This window comes from Ceratotherium simum, chromosome 7, assembly GCF_057802395.1.
Source record: "Ceratotherium simum simum isolate JZ-2026a chromosome 7, ASM5780239v1, whole genome shotgun sequence".
Classification (NCBI taxonomy): domain Eukaryota; kingdom Metazoa; phylum Chordata; class Mammalia; order Perissodactyla; family Rhinocerotidae; genus Ceratotherium; species Ceratotherium simum.
In genome coordinates, this window is record NC_141906.1 from 12,468,972 (window position 1) to 12,491,457 (window position 22,486).

General features: G+C 38.2%; 1 protein-coding gene across 1 annotated transcript; it reads left to right on the forward strand.

Moving 5' to 3' along the window:
• Positions 1 to 1,511: 1,511 nt before the first annotated feature.
• TPH1 (tryptophan hydroxylase 1) lies at positions 1,512 to 18,504 on the forward strand. Its single transcript, XM_004418484.3, has 10 exons — positions 1,512 to 1,649; positions 5,868 to 6,051; positions 7,970 to 8,070; positions 10,436 to 10,503; positions 10,647 to 10,843; positions 13,210 to 13,345; positions 14,046 to 14,172; positions 15,882 to 15,977; positions 16,694 to 16,827; positions 18,330 to 18,504. The coding sequence occupies exons 1-10, from the start codon at positions 1,533 to 1,535 to the stop codon at positions 18,502 to 18,504; spliced, it is 1,335 nt and encodes a 444-aa protein (XP_004418541.1). The 5' UTR covers positions 1,512 to 1,532.
• Positions 18,505 to 22,486: the final 3,982 nt, after the last annotated feature.

Here is a 22,486-nt window from a genome sequence, read left to right on the forward strand (position 1 = left end):
CAATGAAGCATCTCTGAACATGTACCAGAATAATCAATCTAGTCACTGCCATCACTATGCCATCTGGTGTTCCCTGTTAGAGTGCTTATCCATCTGCATTGTCACTCGCTCACCAGACTTCCAGTTCCCTGAGTGTGGGGACCATGTCTTTAATCAATCTTTCACTCATTTATTCATTCGATGACATCTATCCAGGGCCTAATGTGCTGAGACTGTGCTGGGTGGACATACAATGGTGAGTAAAAGCACATGTGATCCCTGCCCCCATGGACCTCACTGTCTAGTTGGCGAGACAGACATCATCAAATACTCACCCAGACAGAGCTGCAACTGCACCTGTTGTTAAGACTGGGAGGCATATGGTGCCATGATGACCAGCACGAAGGGGAGTTGACATGGGGAGGTCAGGGAAGCTTCCACGAGAAGTGAAGATTGAGCTGTGAGGGATTGGAACGTGGTCTGTCTGGCTTCAAGCCCACATCATACCTGCTCTGAGTGGTCGTGCTGCAGGCTTGGATCGATGAGTGAGAGCAGGTGAAAGACAGTGGAATCACTTACCTCAATTTAAGTTGTTAAAGGTTAATTCTGCTAGAACCACGACATGAAACTGGGCGATTAGGAAGAATTAATAACCAAAAGAAAACTAATAAGAATAAATCCTCAATGTTCTGTTTCCATTTATTAATCCAAATCTTATTTCTCAAGTGTGTATTTCTCAACTGAAGGTCACCAATACGAAGTTATTGTACCCTACTTCTATCCCCCACAAATCCTCACCTCCCCCAAAACACACACGCGCACACACACACAGAGTTGGATTTATAATCATATAGCCCTTGCAGGCCAATATTGAAAAGGCTTCAGGGCCCATGACCTAGGGGGTTCCACAGTCAGAGAGGAAAGGGGATACTTATATGGAACCAGAACTCTCTCGGTGTAGTTATTCTTCTAGTCCACATGTGTCCAGAGCTGTCCAGGATCTTGAATTTATAAAAGAAATACTGTAGAAGGGCTTGTCCCTGTTCTGAAGGAGCTTGCTGCCTTGTTAGAAGACACGTATGAATAAAACACTTGGGGAAGCCATTCAAGACCCAGTATAACACAGTGCTAAAATTGTCGGGGGAGAGGAGGAGGTGGGCTTCCATAGAGGAAGAACGCGCAAGTCCGGCCACAGTCGTCAGGATGCCTGCAAGAAGCCCGTGGGCTTGAGTCGTGCCCTGAAAGGACTGGATTAGAAAAAAAGAAAAAGTAGGTGCTCGCACGTATTGTATGCCTGTTACATTCCGGGCACTATGCTAGGCAATGTTTTATCTTACTTTGGTCTCATCACAGTCTTGCCAGTGTATCTGCATATCCATGTTTTACAGGTGAGGAAACTAAAACTTGGTTAATGTTATCAAATATTGTTTTAGTTTCAAATATTATCAAATATTGTCTATGTTATCAAGTATTGTCTACATTGCACGACTTCTTTTTTAGACCTTTCTCTATATTTTCATATTTTATTTTTAGAGAAGTATACCAACTTCATCATGATTGAAGACAATAAGGAGAACAAAGACCATTCTTTAGAAAGGGGAAGAGCAACCCTCATTTTTTCCTTAAAGAATGAAGTTGGAGGCCTTATAAAAGCCCTGAAAATCTTCCAGGTAAGCACTCTCCATATTGCTGCATAAAACTATTCTAAAATGAGTCTCTGAAATTATATTTAAAATAGAAATGGTTGTAAATTCTTCAGAGATGGACTATAGAAATTGCTTAATCACTTCAATTTCTAAAATATTGCTCAATTCTAACAAATGGGCAAAAGATACAAACAATTTACAGAAGAGGAGATACAAATAGCTAAGAAAGAAATGGGGGAGGAAAGATTCACTTCATAGATTTTGGAGAAGGAAATTTTAATTAAATAAAATATTAAAATTTTAATGATATATTAACACATTTAATGATATTTTTTATATAGCAAAATAGCAAAGAGTCTACAATTATACTGTTCCCTACTGTCAAAGCTTCAATGCATTTGGCATTTAAATATACCTTTGGTGTGAGGGTAAATTGGTGTAATGTGTAGGGAAACAATCTGGTAATATGTATTATGAGCCTTATAATGTTCACATTTTTTGACCCAGTAATTCCACTTCCATAAATCTATCTTAAGGAAATAGGGGTCAGTCAGACAGAACATCAACATTTATTGAGTACTTCTGTGTGCCAGGTACCCTGCTAGGTCCTAAGGATGTGGACCTGAACCAAGCAGACACGGTGCCCGCCCTCACAATGTATATAACCCAGAGGGGGAGACAGACACTAAACAAATATCATAGGAAATACATAATTACATGTGTGTAAAGTGACCTAAAAGAGAAGTACCAGGCGCTATGCTAGTGTTGAACTGGGAGACCTAACCTAGTTTAAGGGCTTAGGGACACAAAGATTTATTTATAGGAACTAAAAATTATAAGCAAACTGCTTGTCCTAAGGTAGGGGACAGGTTAAATTATGCTACTAGAACATCACTGGGGTTAAGCTTTTAGGCTCTGGAGGCAGACCACCTGAGTTCAGATCCTTGCTCTGTCCCTTATTGGCTGAGTGACCACGGGCAAATTAGCTAGTCTCCCTGTGCTTCAGTCTTTACGTCTATAAAACAAGAACTCTGCCTACCTCATAGGGTCATTGTGAGAATTAATAGAGTTAATATAGGTAAGTGCATTATCAATACACGGTTAGCTATTTTAAAAATCAAGTTTATATCCGTATGATATAATATTATATAACCATTTGAAAATATTTCAAAGAATTATGATTTTAAAATATGGACAAATAGTCTAAAAGAGTTAGAAAAGCATCAGTTTTCCTACCCAACACACCGCATCCTCAGTCCCCCTCCCTGGGGGCAACCTCTTTTAACTCTTTCTGTTCTTTAGTTCTTCTGGTAGTGAGTTTATAAAATGTAAATATTGCTCTTACAGCTCTCTTTATCAACTTTACACAATATTCATTTACTCTCTATTGTGAATGATCCTGATACCACCTTCCTCACTTCTCCCTCCTACTCCTCCTAAAATTTGATAATTACATGATTATTTTAAGCTATTCTATTGATTACCTTTGAGTCTTTAAATAATATACCTTTATTTCTTCTTCCATCAAGTTTATTTTTTATTTTATTTCTAATCAAAGAACACTTGTGCATGGTTTAAAAAGTCAACCCACACAATAAAGCTTGTAAAGAAAACAGCAGTATTCTGCTTCATCTCTCTTCTTTCCTGAGTTCCATTTAATTTTTTGGTTAAACTTGAGTACAGAGGGTTGAGTTAATCATACTCACTAGATCACGTGTGACTGTCATTGATTTATACAGCCTCCTCCTGCTTTAAATCCTTGTTCCACTCGATCTCTATTTCTCTCTTCTGATAGACAACTGCTTTGATATGTTTAATCTGTACATTGACTTATTTTTATGTGTACTTTGGGATGTGTAGATTTTTTATGTGTGCAGTATTGGTAATTTATATAAATTTTATTGTATGATACACTTGTTGTGTTTGGAAGACCTGCCCATGCTGCTGTGTGTCCATCTCATTCGTTCTTCTAACTGTGTGTAGTGTTCCGGGATGCATCCACTCATTTTACTTATCCTTAGCCTATAGGAGGCAACCATTTTCAACTCTTTTTTTTTGGTGAGAAAGATTGGCAACAGATGTTAGCTCAGGGCCAATCTTCCTCTATTTTTTGTATGTGGGATGTCATCACAGCATGGCTTGATGAGCAGTATGTAGGTTCGTGCCCGGGATCCGAACTCGCAAACCCTGGGCCACCGAAGCAGAGCGCGTGAACTTAACCACTATAAAATAGTGGGCCAGCCCCTATTTTCAACTCTTTTAACTATATTTTCTAGTATTTACTTCCATATTTATAAACAATATGCTTATTATGCTGCTATTTCTTAGTTTTTTCAGTTGTAGATATTTCCTATTGATTTCCTACAATGGAAGTAAGGATTTAGCTTTATTGACACAACTCCCTTTCCAGTGGCCCCCTCAACTTCCCTTCCCCTCACCTTCCCAATGTAGTTATGTCTCAATTTTTGGCTATGTCAGTTTTTAGTGTTTTTATTATTAAGATTATGTGAATCTTGTTCAAAGAACAGCCATATTATTCATTATTCTGCCTCTTCCTTTCTTGTACAGCAGGATTACAACATAGAGTTTAAAAGCATAGACTATGCAGCTGGACAGCCTGGGTTTGAGTTCCAGCTCTGACACTTATTGGCTGCATGCCTTTGGGAAAACTGCTTAACCTCTCTCTGCCTCTGCCTATGTAATTGAAATATCTGATAGGGAATCTCACTTATTACTCTTATTTTATCTGAACTTTCCTGGATCTTCTTAACTAAATTTTTCTTCCAAATGGACTTTTAAATTATTTAGTTACATTTCCTCACCAAATTCCATCAAGATTTTGATTTTGATGGCATTTGTCTTATAGATTAATTTAGGAAGAATTGACATTTTGCAGCTTTTTCTCCAAAAACATAATTTAACTTTATAATTCAAGTCATCAATCAGAAAATATTTATGAATGCATTATTGTAAAAATTCATAAGAAATAGACTAAATGAAACTCTCCTTTACTCCTGATCAATTCCAGTATATTTTGTAACTGGCTTTCCTCTTGGTTCCATGATAAAGTCTGTATTCCAGGATAAACCTTGCCTATTCCAATTCCCCAACATCCCTGACACTCACTCTCCTTTCTTATTGGTTCATGTTCCCTGATAATCCTTATCTCATCCCTACCTTTGCTCGTACAGTTCCTCCTCTTTGGAATCCTCCTCCTGCCCTTCTGTCTTCCCATTCTATCTGTTCTTTAAGACTCATTTCACTTCCTATCTGCTCCATAGAACTTTCTACTTTCTCTAACCCATGATGCTTTTTCCCTTCACTGAACATCTTCTGCACCTGAACACTCACTACTCGTGTTTTCTCTTAGTCTTTCCCATGTTAGCCAACTAGGCTGTAAACTCCTTGTGTGTCTTACCCTTTTTTGTATGCTTCACAGCTCTTACCTGGCTACAGAGGTGCTTGCTAAGTTAATTTAGATTGAACTGGGCAATATTGGAAATCGTCTACTCTAACCTTATCATTTTTTAGGTTAACCATTGAGTGATTGGTTCTTATGTTTCATTATTATGTCACCCGTGTTTTTCCTCAGCTGCCCAAATTGGTAAGAGAAGATACCCTCCTACCGCAGGTTTGCACACATGTCACCCACAGCTCAGGCTGCGTGGGAAGAGATGAGAAGCAGCAATCTGGTTCAGCTGGTTGCTAAGTTAGTAGCTTAAGAGATTTGAGGTATTAAATACTCTGGGTTCAAGCTGTTCATCTAATTTTACTAAATGGGTTTTTGCAAAGGAAACTTTTCTTTCTAAAGGACTAACATTAATATCACTTTTTGAAAACTGGCTTGTATTTGTGATAATTTTCAAAAGGTTCTTTTTATCTAGGAGACTTGGTATTTTGATTTGAATACCAATCAATTCTGGCAATCTGAGGGACTTCTAGTGGGTGTGATTTTATCAGTTTCTGGAGGGTGTGATGAGTTTTTCAAACTTTTTTGAATCGTACCTAATACTTAGGGAGAATTATTTTGCTGTTGACCTAATAAGTCTCCCAAAAGTTCTCCCAAACGTACCTAATATTTAGGGAGAATTATTTTACTGTTGACAGCACTAAAAACAGCCTTTTTCCCCTTTGGCTGTTATGACAAGTGTGAAGTTGACTTTTAATGGTAATGAAAGCAAGCTTCTCGGAGACTATTACCACCTGAGGCCATCACATATAATCTTGACCTGCTTTACACAGGAGAAGCATGTGAACCTGTTACATATCGAGTCCCGAAAATCAAAGAGGAGAAGCTCAGAATTTGAGATTTTTATTGACTGCGATATCAACAGAGAACAGCTGAATGATATTTTTCATCTGTTGAAGTCTCATACTAATGTTCTCTCCGTGAATCCACTAGATAATTTCACTGTGAAGGAAGATGGTAAGTTCGAAAAGTGAAAATACTACTCAGAAGATTAAGCTCATAATCTGTGTCTAATCTTATATTTATCTTGAAGGCATGAAAGTAAAAATAAAATACTGTCTCCTCAAATTGTCTACAGTCTGGTAGTGACAGGAATACAAAATATAATTGCTCAAAATGCTAAAGAAAAATTATAAAGCAGCATTTTATCACGTGTGAGAGAAGTGAAAGGAAACTTTCAGTATAGGAAAGAATTCAGCAGAGTTAGAAATCAGTTATCTCCATTTCCAAATATCAAGCATTTCTTGTTTAACAAACCTCTAATTCACAGTCCCTGAGCACTTAGAACCTCTCACAGGGCTTAGCATTAGCAGATAGTCGGTGACTATTTGAATTTGTTGAGAATGTTGGCAGCTGCTGACAACTGTGATATGAAATACACTCTGTACAACATTCCTCTCTGTCCCCACTCCCAACAAAAGCAATTGGAAAAGCAATAAAGCTTTCTGAGGTTTCAGACACTCAGATCACAAAGATATAGGCTGAGATCTTCTATTGTGAAAAAAAAACTCTGGTAGTTTACTTGGAGCAAAGACAAATGGGTAATTCAGCCAGGTTTCATATATGGTACTCAATTTAAAATAATCCCTTCAGATTAGGTCACAATATTTGGGGTGTAATCCAAGCTGATATTCATCTGCTGTGTATTCATCTGGCCTTATAAGCTATTACAATGTTGATATACTTCCATTTCTGGCTGGCAGATAGCTGCTTCCCTGGGTCCTGTGAGTGCTCCCCACCTTGTGTGAAACCCCTGTGCTCCTGATCCTCCCCTAGGAGTCCCGTGCCCACCACAAACAACTAAAGGGTTAACACCTGGCAGAGCAGGAGCCTAGGACTTTCTGCTTGTGTCTATTTTGAGTGACTGGTGCCCCTGTTGTATTCGTTAAATCTCTTGAATGTCACTTCTGGATATGTTAGAAAGAGCACTCAACGGGGGCAAGAAGGATGGAGTTCTAGTCCTCTTTCATCCATTGGAAATGAGTCACCTTGGAGAAATTACTTTACCTCTCTGGACTTTGCTTACCTCATCTATAAAATGAAGAGTTTTATAGAAGCTAAATGGTTCAGTTGATATTTAGGGTACAGCTACTCGTATCAGATATTTCTACTAAGAAATGGAGATACAAAAATATATACTCTCTACCCTAGAGTCATTCCCATTCTTTTGTGTAAGACAGATAGATAAACAGATACATTATAATAAAATATAGTGAAAGCTTTTAGAAAGAGTTAGAAATATAGTGTCATGGGAACCCAGAGGACAGAGAATTAGCTCCAGTTACAGGGTCAGGGAAGGCTCATTTGATTTGTATCTTGAAGGATGAGGAGAGTCTCAGGAAAATAGAAGGATGGAATAGTGTGGGAAATGGGAGTGGGATAGGTATTCCAGACAAAAGAACAGCATATGCAAAACCCCAGAGTCTTAGGAGCCCTTGTATGTCTGGGGAATGGTGACAGATAAAAGTGGCAAAGATATAAATGATCTCCAAGATCGTTTTCATCAACAAAAATTAACATTGAAAGTTCTTATTAAATTTTCACTTAGTCTGTAAAGTTGTACATATTTATTCTGTTTTTTTAGGATAACTAAATATGTAGCTTAAAATTTTTTTTGAACTTTTGGTCTATTATTAAAGTAGAGCATTTCTCCAACAACAGGTTGATAGTAAATCAAAAAATTTTAAAGCTCAAAAATTTTGAATAAAATTTACTTACTAGAAATAGAGCAGTTTACTTGTATAAATTTTACCTCAATGTACGAGCTAAAATTAAAAGTCTCATCCAAATGCATTTATAGCTTTCTTAATTTCTTCTTCCTTATTGCCTTATTTAAGATTGTCTCCTCGACTTTTAGTGGTTTTGTATTTTGCAGATATGGAAACTGTTCCTTGGTTTCCAAAGAAGATTTCTGACCTGGACCATTGTGCCAACAGAGTTCTGATGTATGGATCTGAACTAGATGCGGACCATCCTGTAAATATTTTTAATAAATTTTTTCATGAAAATAATTTAAAGCAAACTAAAAATAAGGGCAACTTTTTCTTTTTTGGAGAAAGTGCTCATTCTAGACTAAATAAGATCTTATTTTAATCCAGATTTCAGGAAGTGTTAGTAGGCCTCCATGTTGGTGGAATTGAGACTAACTGCCTAAAGAGCACCTAACTTCATTGGCTCCAAAACATCTGTCCCATGCCTAGCATTCTCATTATTTAGAGCTATTCCAAGACTTATCCTAAAATGAAGACAGTGTCTGTAGTCAGTTTGAATTAAAATGACATGAGTTTTTAGAAAGGGGAGTAAAAATAGGAAGGAGAAAGACAGTACTCACACTGCCCAGCATAATTGGTTTATTAGGCAGTTGATGAACTAGGAAGTTGTTTCCTTGGAAAATTATATGGGATACAGTACAGGCATGAGTTGGAGAGTTAGTAAGTCCAGGGCATTAGGATTGCTTATGGAGCTCTAGGATCCTGGGAGGGGTGGAGAGAAGAGAGCCAATAGTGGAATTGCACAGACCAGGGATATCATCTAGCTTCTTCCACTTATTAGCTGTGTGAATGTGATCATATACTGCCTTAACCACCAGCTGATCCATCCATTTATTCTATAACATCTTATTGAGTCACTATTGGAATTAATAAATTGCTGTACCTGCCCTCAGGGAGCTTACAGTCTAGTTGAAAAGATAAAACACACATATATAAATAAGCACACACAAGATAAAAGGTGAAAAGTGTGCTAAGTGGCATGAACAGATTGCTTTGAAATATACACAAGAGAGCAAAGACTTCTAGCTGAAGAGATCAGAGAAAGGCAACATTTTTACTGGGACTTAAAGGATTTTGGCAGGAAAGAGATGGAGAGGAAGGACAGTTCATTACAATATAAGCAAAGATTCAGAGGCAAGAAAACTTGGGGCATGTTTTTGGAAAGGTGAGTAAATAAATTTTACTGATCTGCTACCAAGTCCTGGTGATTTTCACCTCTTAAATATTGCTTAAATTTGTTCCTTATTCATTCCTACTACCATATCTGTTAACTGGTCTTGCCATCTCAAATCCATCCTCCTCATAGTCACTAGAATGATCTAAAACCTCAATAGGATCGTTATCTTTCTTCTGCCTAAAAATCACCAATGGTACATAGGTGAATATCTAAGAGAATTGAAAACATACATCCACACAGAAACTTGTACACAGATGTTCATAGCATCATTATTTATAATAGCAAAAAAATGGAAACAACTCAAATGTCCATCCACTGATGAGTGGATAAGTAAAGTGTGATATGTCCATAAAATGGGATATTAGTGGTCATAAAAAAGCATGAAATACTGATACATGCTAAAATATGGACGCCCCTTGAAAATGTTATGATAGTGAAAGAAGCCAGCCACCAAAGGCCATATAATTTTTGTCATAGGTCAGGTGCCTAGTAGGGGCTCATGCATCTGTATTAGAGATGAGTTTCATTCTCTCTTTTCAGGTGTCCTCCCCTTCTTTCCTAGTAGTTGTATTATTGGCTATTTGCTCCTGGGCTTTGCTTTTTGATGCCTTATTTTGTCTATTTTTTTCTTAAATATTTTTCATAGGTATAAATTCTAATGTTACTATTTTGTGTATTTTTTTCTTATCATTATTTGCTTTTGTAAATGATGAATATGTTTGCATTTTGCAATAAAATCTAAGGCTAGATTCAGTCGAGTCATGATTTCAAGGATTATTAATTACTATTTTAGTATTAATTACTATTACAGGAAAATATAACTAAAAATGTAGTTGAACCATTAAGAAAAAAAATCTCACCCTTGGAAAAGAGCCATGTATTTAACTAGGGTGGTGTTTTTCTTATTCCTCAAACTGTTTTATTTTTGTAGCCACTATAGTATCTTTGTATCAATAATACCTTTGATCGTTTTTTTTTAAATTTTTATTTATTTATTTTTCCCCCAAAGCCCCAATAGATAGTTGTATGTCATAGCTGCACATCCTTCTAGTTGCTGTATGTGGGACACGGCCTCAGCATGGCCGGAGAAGCAGTGCGTCGGTGCGCGCCCGGGATCCGAACCCGAGCAGCCAGTAGCGGAGCGTGCGCACTTAACCGCTAAGCCACAGGGCCGGCCCATACCTTTGATCTTTGTAGCCACTATAGTATAAAGCTGTAGTGTATTATTGACTTTAAAATAAAAATGATCATAAATTTGTAACAGTGCTTGCTCATAATAACAATTATGTAGCCCTTTAATATAATAGCTCGAGTAATAATGAAATGCTTCCTATATATCATTTGTCAAGTATTTTTTCGTATGAACATTTAAAAACTTTTCTTTAATTATCAGGGCTTCAAAGACAATGTCTATCGTAAAAGACGAAAGTATTTTGCAGACTTGGCTATGAACTATAAACAGTAAGTGTATTGTAAAAATAACTTATCCAACTTTGAAATAATAAAATGAATAGAGTAGATAATGCTCATTTAGTAAATAGAAAACAAGTGCTACTGTTTATTGAATGCTAATTCAAAATAACTCCTTCCCTTTATCCCATTAGTGGAGACCTCATTCCTAAGGTTGAATTCACTGAAGAGGAGATTAAGACCTGGGGTACGGTGTTCCGAGAGCTCAACAAACTTTACCCAACCCATGCCTGCAGAGAGTATCTCAAAAACTTACCTTTGCTTTCTAAACATTGTGGATACCGGGAAGATAATATCCCACAATTGGAAGATGTCTCAAACTTTTTAAAAGGTAATAAGCTAACTAATTTTTTGGAAGGGGAATGTTGAACTCTGTTTGATCATGACAGAATTCTTAATAGAGGCATAAAGTCCAGTTATATGGGAGGTCAGAATTTTCCTGTACTCTGTCCTGGAGTATTGGGTCCAGTACTGGGCATCACATTTGAAGAGGGACATTCATAACCTGGAGCAAGTGTAGAGGAAAGTGAGCAGAATTATAAGGGGATTGGAAAATGTATCATATAAATAAAATTTGAAAGACTTTTAGGGTGTTTAACCTGGAGATTTAGGGAACATTACAGCTTTATTTAAATATTTGTAAATCATTTTTACGTAATAGAGGATTACTATGTGGCCCTAAACTGAAGGACTATTGAATAGAAACTGTAAACTTTTGGCTCAAAATGGAGAAGACCTTGCTAAAAGAGCCATTTGAAAATAGAACAGGCTCATGAGACGGCTGGTTCCCCATCCCTGGTGGTGTTCATGCACAAGCTTCACACTACTCGTCAGGGGTGTGGTAGAGGAGAGTCACGCACCTTGGCGGAGGTTGGAGTAGGTGATCTCTGCAGCCCTTTCCATACCAAGATTCTATCATTTTCCCAAAGGAGGAGATGTACTAGCAGAGGCATAAACAAAGGGGAAGGACAATTGTGCTCCTGTAAGTTCTTCATATTTATTTGATCCAGGCCTCCTTATTTTTTCTAGCTAGTATAGGAAGGAAAATGACCAGTGATCTCCAGGGTCTATAGTATGTAAGAAAAATAAATATCTCCTTTGATCTCAGCAGATTAGAACCGTAGGGGAAAAAAAGAAGTTACATTTTTGACTCAAATAGAGTTTAGTTTATTTTTATCATGGTCTGAAATTACTATCTTTGAATTTCTCACATAGACTGTTATAAAATCTGCATATCTATTCAACTCCATAATTCTCATTAATCAACCGCTATACACAAAACTAAGACAGACTAAACAGGAAAAGGCAATATAATTTTTACAAAGGAAGAACTCATCTAAGTGGTTCCTACAAAAAACTAGATTTTAAAAAAACAGAGGCTGGTCCAGTGGCATAGTGGTTAAGTTTGTGTGCTCCGCTTTGGCAGCCCGGGGTTCGTGGGTTTGGATCCCAGGTGCAGACCTATACACCGCTCATCAAGCCATGCTGTGGCGGCGTCCCACATACAAAGTAGAGGAAGATTGACACAGATGTTAGCTCAGGGACAATCTTCCTCAAGCAAACAGAGGAAGATATGCAATAGATGTTAGCTCAGGGCCAATCTTCCTTACCAAAAACAAAACAAAACAGTGATTAAGGATGACAGGAAAGGAAATACTTGTTATGGATACAAAACTGAAAGCTGTTCACTTGAGGCCTGGAGCTTTTACTGGCTACAGAACAAATTTCTAAAGTTGTTTCAAGGGAAAGTGTCGAGGAGAGAAACCAAAATTAAAAGAGAGTTCAAACAAAACATCAGTTGGAAGGGACTACCTGCACTGTCAAATACGGTGGCCACTAGACATGTAGTTGTTTAAATAATTAAAATTAATGTAAATCAAAATGTTAGTTGCCCAGCCGCACTAGCCACATTTCAAGTGCTTAATAGTCACATGTAGCTAGAGGCTATCCTATTGGGTAGCCTAGATATAGAATATTCCCAACATTGTGGAAAGTTCTATTGGACCATGAAGTCTGCCCATCAGAGTGGGAGAATCCAAGTACAAAGCAACTGGGTGGAACTGGAATGCCCGACTGTGAGGGTTTGAAAAGAATGGCAAGATGGGAGTTTATAGAGATGCTCTGAGCCACTGCAGCCTGGTGGCCTGCCCCGTCTCCAGTGGGCATGCAGTCTTAGCTGTTGGGGGATGGAAGAGTGCCATCCAGTTTAAAGAAAATAAAGAAACTACAAGAAGTAGTACTGGCTAAAAATGGCATACATTCAAGAATAGGTCTGATCTAAAGTAATAGATCTTGTTAGTGAGTTTTTTTAAAAAGACAGTAAGATTGTCTAGGGGATATTCTGAACTGTTTAGGGAGACAGCAAGGTGTAATATAAGGAAACCTGAGTTTTCATTCTACCTTTATCATGGGCACAATATTGAGTCTCTGAGCCTCAGTTTTATAATTGTCACAATGAGGAAAATAAACTTTAACTCATACTATGAACATGAAAGGAGATGTGATATGTAAGGCCTAACTCATTGCGTGGCCATGGTAAGTGCTTAATAACTATTACTTCCCTGTAGTACACATATGGTAAATTTTAGTTTCCATGTGCTCCCTCAAAGTATTACTTGGTGCCACTGGCAGAATTAAAGTGTTGCAGTAAACGGTCAGTTCTGGTGAAGATTTTCTGTCTTCTCCTTTGCTTTGCAGAGCGCACAGGTTTTTCTATCCGTCCTGTGGCTGGTTACTTATCACCAAGAGATTTCTTATCAGGCTTAGCCTTTCGAGTCTTTCACTGCACACAGTATGTGAGGCATAGTTCAGATCCCCTCTACACCCCAGAGCCGTAAGTACTTCTCCTTCAGCTGTCATTCGTCAAATAGCTGTTTGTAGTAATGGTACCTACCTCCTGAGTTTTTTGTGAAGATTAAATGAATTAACACATGTAAAGCATTTAGAAGGGTGCCTGGCCCATAACACATGCTCCATGCTCAATGTATTTTCTCCATTATTGTTACTAACTGACAGCCTGTTAGGTACCAGATGCTGTTCTAAGCATAGGGGATATAACTGAAAAAAATCAGACAAAAACTTCTGCCTTCATAGAGCTTATATTCCAATGGGGAATATAGATAATAAACCAGTAAATATATGTATTACATTAGATGGTGATAAGTACCACGGAGCAAAATAACGCAGGGAGAGAGGATAGAGGTGTGCTTGGGAGCGTGTTTCTATTTTGAAAGGGTGATCAGGGAAAGACTTGCTGAGAAGGTGACATTTGAGCAGAGCCCTGATTTTGGGGGGGGGGGCATGTGGCTGTCTATGGGTATCTGTATGCACTTATGTATGTGTGTTTGGAAATGGCCAAGGTTTTGAACCACAATAGTTTCTTTATTTTATTAGCATCCTTGGTGGTTCATTTCCAAAGTAATACCACCTAATCAATTTGAATAAAAGTAAGATCAGATTTTGATGTGATGGAATGGTTGATTGTGCATTTATGTTAAGCATCACAGTGTGACACAGTTGTACCTCTTTTTCAGAGATACCTGCCATGAACTCTTAGGTCATGTCCCCCTTTTGGCTGAACCTAGTTTTGCTCAGTTCTCCCAAGAAATTGGCCTGGCTTCCCTTGGAGCTTCAGAGGAGGCTGTTCAAAACCTGGCAACGGTATAAATCTGGAAATAGCTGCATAGATTAGTGATTCTTAACTGGGGTGGGATGTGAGTATTTGGGTCGTTTAAAGTACATATTCAAGATGACCACTAGAAAATTTGTCTTTGCTCATATTTAATTTAAATGATTTAAATAGCATTAAATGAAGATGTGAAATTTTAAGGTTTATCAAAAGGAGACATGAGCTTTAAAAAAAGGTAGAGAAACACTGGAGTACAATAATGTTAGTAGTTTGTATATCTTCTTTTTTCAATAAAAATCAGAGGTTCCATAAAAATGATGCTAAAAATATTTTTGAGCATTAAGTACAAGACATCATGCTGGAAATAGAAGTATGAGTAAGGCCTGGTTCCTGCCTTCAAGGAACCTACACACTACTTGAGGAGACAGTTGTGTTAGAAGGAGAGGAAGTCGAGAGAAGTTCAGGCAGAGTGCTCTGGGAGCACAGAGAACGCCTGGGGAAGGTTTCAGGGAAGAGGAACATCTGGACTGGCCCAGGGAAGATGAGTAATGTTCTCATGTGCTGAGAAACGAAGGAAGAGCATCTCAGCATGAGGGCACACAAGGAAAGACAAGGAGGTGCCTGGTGTGTCTGGGGAAATGACGAGAAGCTGGAGCAGAGTGTGTGAGGGTGGGGGAGGTGGTGTGAAATAGGCTAGATGGTTAGAACAGTGCTTCTCAAACTGTGGTTTGGGGACCCCTGGGGTCCTTGAGTAAAAGATCCATTCAAAGTACGAAGTGGATATTAAGGTAATGGAGTTCATTGATATGGTTTCAGATTTCACATTGCAGCTGAACTTTAAGAAATTACCACTGGTTGAGTTTTGATGCAGTGTCAAAGAAGAATATCCACAATTGTCTGAAAAGGCTATTACAATATTCAACCCTCTTCCAACTACTTATCTATGTGAGGCTGAATTTTCTTCATATACTTTAACCAAAACAACGTATTGCAACAGGCTAAATACAGAAGCAGATATGAGAATCCATCTATTTTCCAGCCAGACATTAAATAATATCTAGCCAGACAAGTAACAATGTAAAACAATGCTACTTTTCTCATCTTTTTTTTGTTTTGTGCATTATAGTTACTTTTCATTAAAATCTTATGTTACCATAAAATGGTTTATTATATTTTAAAATTAATTAGTTAACATTTAAATTTTTTCTCAGTTTTATTTTTTGATATGATAAATATAGCTTGCTATTACCCAGATAAAGAAAAGGTCTTGGGGTCCTCAGTAATATTGTGTGTGTGGGTGTGTGTGTGTGTGGGGAGGAGGTGAGCTAACATCTGTTGCCAATCTTCCTCTTTTTGCTGAGAAAGATTGGCCCTGAGCTAACATCTCTGCCCATCTTCTTCTATTTTATATGTGGGACGCCTGCCACAGCATGGCTTATATGAGTGGTGTGTAGGTCCGTGCCTGCAAACCCCCAGGCCGCCAAAGCAATGTGCGCTAACTTAACCACTACCCGACCAGGCCAGCCCCTGGGTCCTCATAGTAATTTTTAAGAGTAAGAGTCCTGGGAACAAAAGTTTGAGAAGTGCTGGTTTAGAACAAGGCCAATTATGGAAATACTTGTGAGTTAGTCTGGGGGTCTTGGACGTTATTCCAGGGTACTTGGGTCAGGGATGAAGAGTTGTAATTTGTTTTAAATTGAGTCGTTCAGGATGTGAAAGTAATGTTGATGTCCTTTTGCAGTGCTACTTTTTCACTGTGGAGTTTGGTCTGTGTAAACAAGATGGGCAGCTAAGAGTCTTTGGTGCTGGATTACTCTCTTCTATCAGCGAACTCAAAGTAAGAGTTGTAAATCTTTGCACTTCATATAATTGATATGACCTGAAATTGTTTTTGGATTTGAACAAGAGCTTACTACGGAAAATACTTGGGGTGGCAGTAAACATTACTTAAGAGACATTTTTCTCTATTTTCCAAATTTTTTGATATATATATATATATCTTAAATAAAAAAGTATGTTAAAGCTTTCACTTATGAGGTCTTGCTGTTTCCTCACCATTTTTGGTGTGCTAGCAGTAAGTTCTGTAATTTCTAGGGAATTCTTTGAGATTTACTATTTATCCAATAAAAGAATTAACTTATGTTTGCTGAGTGGGGGATGAGCCTGCAATACTGTCCAAGGCACTGTCTTGCTCTCAGGGAGCTGATCGCCTTGTGGTGGAGACAAGTCGTGTATAAGAATAACTCGTGCAGGGTAGAAAGTAGGTGCCATAATGCAGAAGTAAAGAAAGAAGGATCCTTGGGTGCCTCCCACATGGAGAAGAGTGTTGGAACAATGGAGGTGATCTTGGGGCATTTATGGAGAACAGCAAGCCGTTTGTTTTGCTGGTGTATATTGTAGGTTAAATAAAGCTGTAGGAAATAAGTTTGGAATTGTAGATTGGGGCCAGTGCATTAGTAATACATTCAGAGGTGTGCTGATTCTGGCAGTTGTGTGTAGAATGTGGTCTATGAAAACAGATAGTGTTTGATTCACAAACTCTTTGTCCTCCAGCATGCACTTTCTGGACATGCCAAAGTAAAGCCCTTTGATCCCAAGATTACCTGCAAACAGGAGTGTCTCATCACAACTTTTCAGGATGTCTACTTTGTATCTGAAAGCTTTGAAGATGCAAAGGAGAAGATGAGGTAAAGTATATCTTCCTCATGCCTTAATTGTCCTCTGCAAAAGATAGGTCCAATAATGGTAACAAATCACAGAAGCAAGCAGCTGGATATTTAGAAGCCTCTAGGCGCCTTCTGCCTGTAACACATCTCCCTTTCACAAAAAATATTTAGAGTATGTGGTTTATTATGATGTTTGGTAGTTGCAAATATGAATCAGATACATTAAGAAATTGGTTTCTTACCATCAGAGAGTTTGTAATCTAAAAGAAAAATGAACTATACACAATGACACGTTGTTCTGCATTTTATTCAAGAGCAATTTATTCCAGCTGGGGTAACAGGTAAAGCTTAATAGCATTTGAGAAAGGATTTGGCGGCTAGATAGGATTTAGATATGTCAACTTTTTGGCCAAAGGACAGCATAAAAAACGTAAGGAGGTAGAAAAATATAGGAGATGTGTGCAAGGCATTCAAAGCTGCTTAACTATTAATCAGCTAAGTGTGTTGTTAAGGAAAGATGTTGGAGGCAGAGAAACTACTGAGGAGGTTCTTGCAATACTTCAGGTGAAAATAAAAGCCTGAACTTGTTAAAGAGAGAGGTAGTAGGAAAGGATAGGACTGTAGAAGCAGAATCAACAAAACAATTGGTGGAGGGGTCATGAGGCCACATTGTGACGATGGAGATAGACAGGGGTTGAAGACATACTCCTTGTCTTTTAGGGACTTTCGCTTAGCTGAGGAATTAGGCCATGCACAGAACCAAATAACAATACCAGCAGGGCTTCCTCTAGCACATATGGCTCCTTCGTGCAAATTGGAAGGAGGGGTCCCCTCTGGGAAGACCAAGTGGATTGCAAACTGGATTTCAGGCCCTACTCCTGTACAGTTGTCCTCAGCTGTGTCCTTAGGGGTCCTGAACACAATTATTTTGGGGGTGCAAATGAGAGGTTCAAATGTTGGCTTGATAAAGAAGGCAGAACTTTAATGCTTGAAGAAAAGGTGGAATTTAGGTCATTTGAGAGAAGTCTAGAGGAAAATATTCTAAACAGAAAGAATGTACATGTGTAGGAGGCAGGACTGTTCCTGGCCTGTTTCAGTGTGTGTGCGTGTGTGTGTGTGTGCACGCGTTTGCGCACACGCGAGCACGTAGGTGTAGTTATGTAAATCACAACTGAGGGGTCTGTTACTATGTGGTCAAATGTTGTCACTGTCTACTGACAAAGTTACTGTGGTTGGTCTCCTTACTGTATAAAGTAATAAATCATTAATAAAGCCATCTACAGGATCGTTCCCTAGTAACGCAGGGGTAGATGTATCCATATCTACTTTAGATTTTCTACCTGTGTGGGATTCCAGGGGCCCTCTGCACATGCAGTATAGGGAAGTAGGGCAGATTGGTTACACGAACATCTAAGGAAGATTTGTCTTTTGCCTAGTGTGTGAAATAGGTTTGCTGTTGTTTATTTAGTTTTCATCATTTTCCGCCTAGAAATTGATTGCCTCTTATTTGTTTTCTTAAATAGAGAATTTACCAAAACAATTAAGCGTCCATTTGGAGTGAAGTATAATCCATATACACGGAGTATTCAGATCTTGAAAGACACCAAGAGCATAACCAGCGCCATGAACGAGCTGCAGCACGACCTCGATGTTGTCAGTGACGCCCTTGCTAAGGTTGGCGGGCAGCTGAGCATCTGACTGTTGCCAGTCCTAATCCTGAGAACAGCTGAGCATCAATTCAGAGGCCTGTGGGCCAACTCTTGCTTTTCTTAAAGAGTTGGTTGTGGAGGGACAGCAGCCAAACAATATTCTCTACTTCTATTTCTCAATGGATCATTAGTCTTTGAAAATTTGTACCTGGATACTCTAGCTACCACCTATTTTTTTTTTTTTCTAACATCTTTAGTGAAATGTGATTCATATACCATACAAGTCATTGACCACCTGTTTTTCACAGAGAAGTTGATTGACCCAATGGATAGATCCAGTCCCAGCCTGATTCTATTTTTTCCAATCCTTCTTGAGTAAAATGACCTTTCTGATCACTTAAAATACCTTAATGTATATTATGGAGCTGACCCATATTGTTACCTAAGATCCTCTTATTTCTGAAGTTTCTAACTTATTGCTGAGTTTGTGCCAAGCTTGGTCACATTCACATGCCTAAACTTGATAGACCAGCTGTCTCTGCTGCTAGCATGAGCAAAGCGTAGAGGCCTTTGCACATGAAACATACCCAGTAAAGAGCAAGTAGTCTAGTTCAAGTGTAGTGTCTTGTGGGGAAATAGTAGCAAAGTCTGGAAAGGTTGATTGTGGTATAATTCTTGAGATCAGGCTAAGAATTTGGGACTTTTATTTTGTAGCCACTAGGGAGTCCCTTCCAAGTGACTACCCTCCTTGAAACTCTTTCCTGTTGATGGTGTTGCATGATGCTGGTTTTGTTTTAGATTATCTGTCCTACTCATGGAGCTATGGGGAACTTGGTGGGGGTGCCACTTGCAAGGCCCTATACTCAGACATGCAGTCCCACGTATTGTGATGGGATTGTCCTCAGGTTAGCAGGAGACAGTGTTGTCAAAGGGAGAGTTCAAACTGAGACAGATGAGAGAAGCACAAAGTTAAAGGTGGAAAAGCAGTGTCAAGCACTTTATTTCCAAGGTGTAAGGTGAGACCATAAATAGGAAGGCAAGTCATGAGGGTAGAGGGTGAGGAAATGAAGAGGAAATGGAATGTAAGAAAGGTCAAGGAGACCATTTTAGGACTGACACTATAATAACGCAAGGGGTTACAAGGATTGGTTTTTACGTCAGCTGTGTAGTACAGGGAGTACGGATAGTACCGTAGTACAGGCCTGATATAAACAAGTAAAGCTGAAGTCCCGAATACATGCTGGGTCTCCTTAACTTGCTCCTTTCCTCCCCCTGCCCCCTAAAGGAAGACTTTCCTCAAGTTTCTGTCTTTGGCCCTCCTCCGTCTCTGCCATCTCTTCATGAGAAATGTCATCCGTGTCCACGACTCCAATTCTTCTTTTGGTTGACTCTCATATTTGCAGTTCTAACTCTGACATTTTTCTTGAGTTTCTGCCTCTTAATTCCAGCTGCCTGCTGGATATTTCCATCTAGATGTCCCATAAGTTAGGCCAATGTTGTACAACTCCTTGTGGCACCATTCATGTAGAATGAAATGGGGTTGTGTAACATGGCAGCCTGTCAAGTATCTCAAACTCAACAGGTCCAAAAGGAACTCCGAATCACCTGAGTATTACATCCCATCAGCTTCCTCTCCCAGTGATCTCATTTCTGTTCATGGTATAGTAAGGGTCATATTTTAAGTTAATTTTCCAGTCTTAATCAGCTACTTAAAGAATTGTGGCCTTATTTTTTTCACATGAATAGTCACATTATATACCATTTAACATGTTTTATTTCATTAGATCACTAGATCTTTTAATGCTTTTTAGACCTCAAAAGAAATTATTTAAAACTTAAAAAAAATTATTTCATTTTATGTTATACAAGGAAATAGAATTGGGAAGAGTAATTCATGCTATTTCAGATTTTTACATTACTTATAAATTTTAATAGTTGATCGACTGTTAAGTATACGTTTGATGGTAACAGATCTAAGTCACCTAATCTAAAATCATTTGAAATATTGATTAGCTGGTTTATACTTAGTGTATTTGGTTGCAAGGAAATCTATTGTAAGCAAACCATGATAGATAGCAAATTATAACAGCATACTGTATACTGTAGATAACAGCAAATTATGCATACTGTGTCTGGTTATTTTCATACAACCTTGATCATGGTAAAGAATCATAGTTATTGAATTTTAAAACCATGATATTTAAAATCACTCTATGACTAAAGCACACTGAAATAAATGTTAAGGCACAACCATTATAATTCACAACTTCAGAATAATGGAAATATTTAATGATTGATTTCAGTTCTTTCTTCTAACCTCTGGATTTGTGATATTTGATAAATCAGGAATCCTGAGAGTCTTAGAATTTTCATGCATTTTAAATATATATCTAGGGCCGGCCCTGTGGCTTGGTGGTTAAGTGCGCGCGCTGCGATGCTGGCGGCCCGGGTTCGGATCCCGGGTGCGCATCGAGGCACCACTTCTCTGTCCATCCTGAGGCCGAGTCCCACATACAGCAACTAGAAGGGTGTGCAGCTGTGACATACAACTATCTACTGGGGCTTTGGGGGCAAGAAATAAATAAAATCTTAAAAAAAAAAAATAAATAAATAAATAAATAAATAAATATATATCTACAAAGCATCTAAGAATATGTTAATAGTTATTCAAATATGAGAACATAATTGAACCAAAAGTTTGGTTCATAATTCTTAATCAGTGAGTTATTACTCGAAGACATAGATGATGTTTTCCTGACTTTCTGAAGAAAGCTCCAGAAGTTGGTTGTCAGAATGCCTACATTTCTTAATCTGCCTATTTTGTCATTTGGAGTTATACAGTATAATGACACACCAAAATGTACAGAATTATAGTTAATTTTTAAGTTGGCTTCCAAACTGAAAAAAGAAAAAATTCTGGAATACTCTAAAGGAACATAAAATAGAGTTCATATATTAATTTCTAGGAAATGTATAAAGATACTGTGGTCTATTTCAGTCTAGTCTTTATTTTTACTATGTACTATGATTTGCAAGTTTGTTATTCAACTGGATAATAAATTAACACAAAATTCGTGTTCTCAGCAAGCATTTATTTTTTGTCAAACATATGTTAAAACTGATTTAAATATATGTTAGCAATTTTTGTAGTTTAAGAAATCTATAACATCAATTCTTAAAAAGCCTATGAATATGAGATATAAGGGAAGCCAGATCTGGAAACTAGAGTAACTACTTTTCAGAATTCTGGATAAAGTCTCAACTCATGTTCCTCATCTGGAAAATGAGCTAAATCTACTTCCCTGGGTTATTGGAGGAATTCTGTTATGAGAGGACTTTGTAAAAGAAACTTATTATCATATGTAAAGAATCTTTAGTGTAATCACTCTCCTAATCAGAGACCCCCATAGCTTCTGGATGATTTTATCTTCCTCCAGAGGGAATTCATGTTTGCTTCTAGCAGGTAGTATATAATGGCATGGGAAGATCTCCTTAGTCCAATCAGGGATTAAGCCAATTTGAGCTGAGCTTCAGTCTTTGTGAGGGCTGGTCTGTTTCCAGGTCACCTCTACTTTTAGGGTGCAGCCCTTTGGGGATCCTAAAGGAAAGCTATGGGTGTGGACGAGGGCTTCTCCATGGGGACCCTGGGCTCCGACATTTGTCCCCTCCTTCACTCTCATCCCCCTGCCCCCATAAAATTGCTAAAAGTAATTCAATTTCTCAGCTTCTCAGTTGCAGCTTTCAGCCCAGTTTCTTAGTCTCCAAGTCACTGCTTGCTAATTAGCAAGTGCTTCAAGCAGAAGAGTAATGCCAAATATAATTGCTCAGCCTCCAGATCTTGGCCCTTCAAGTTCTGGCTGCTTTGATAGCCCTCCAGTGACTTGAAACAGATTTTAAAAATGTTTCCCCAATTTTGCTAGTTGTTTTGGTGAGAGAATTAGTCTGCAGCTAGCTAATCTGCCTTTATCCAAAGCAGAAATCTGACCTTAGGGTAAATCATTTAACTTCTTTGAGCCTCAGTTTTCTCATCT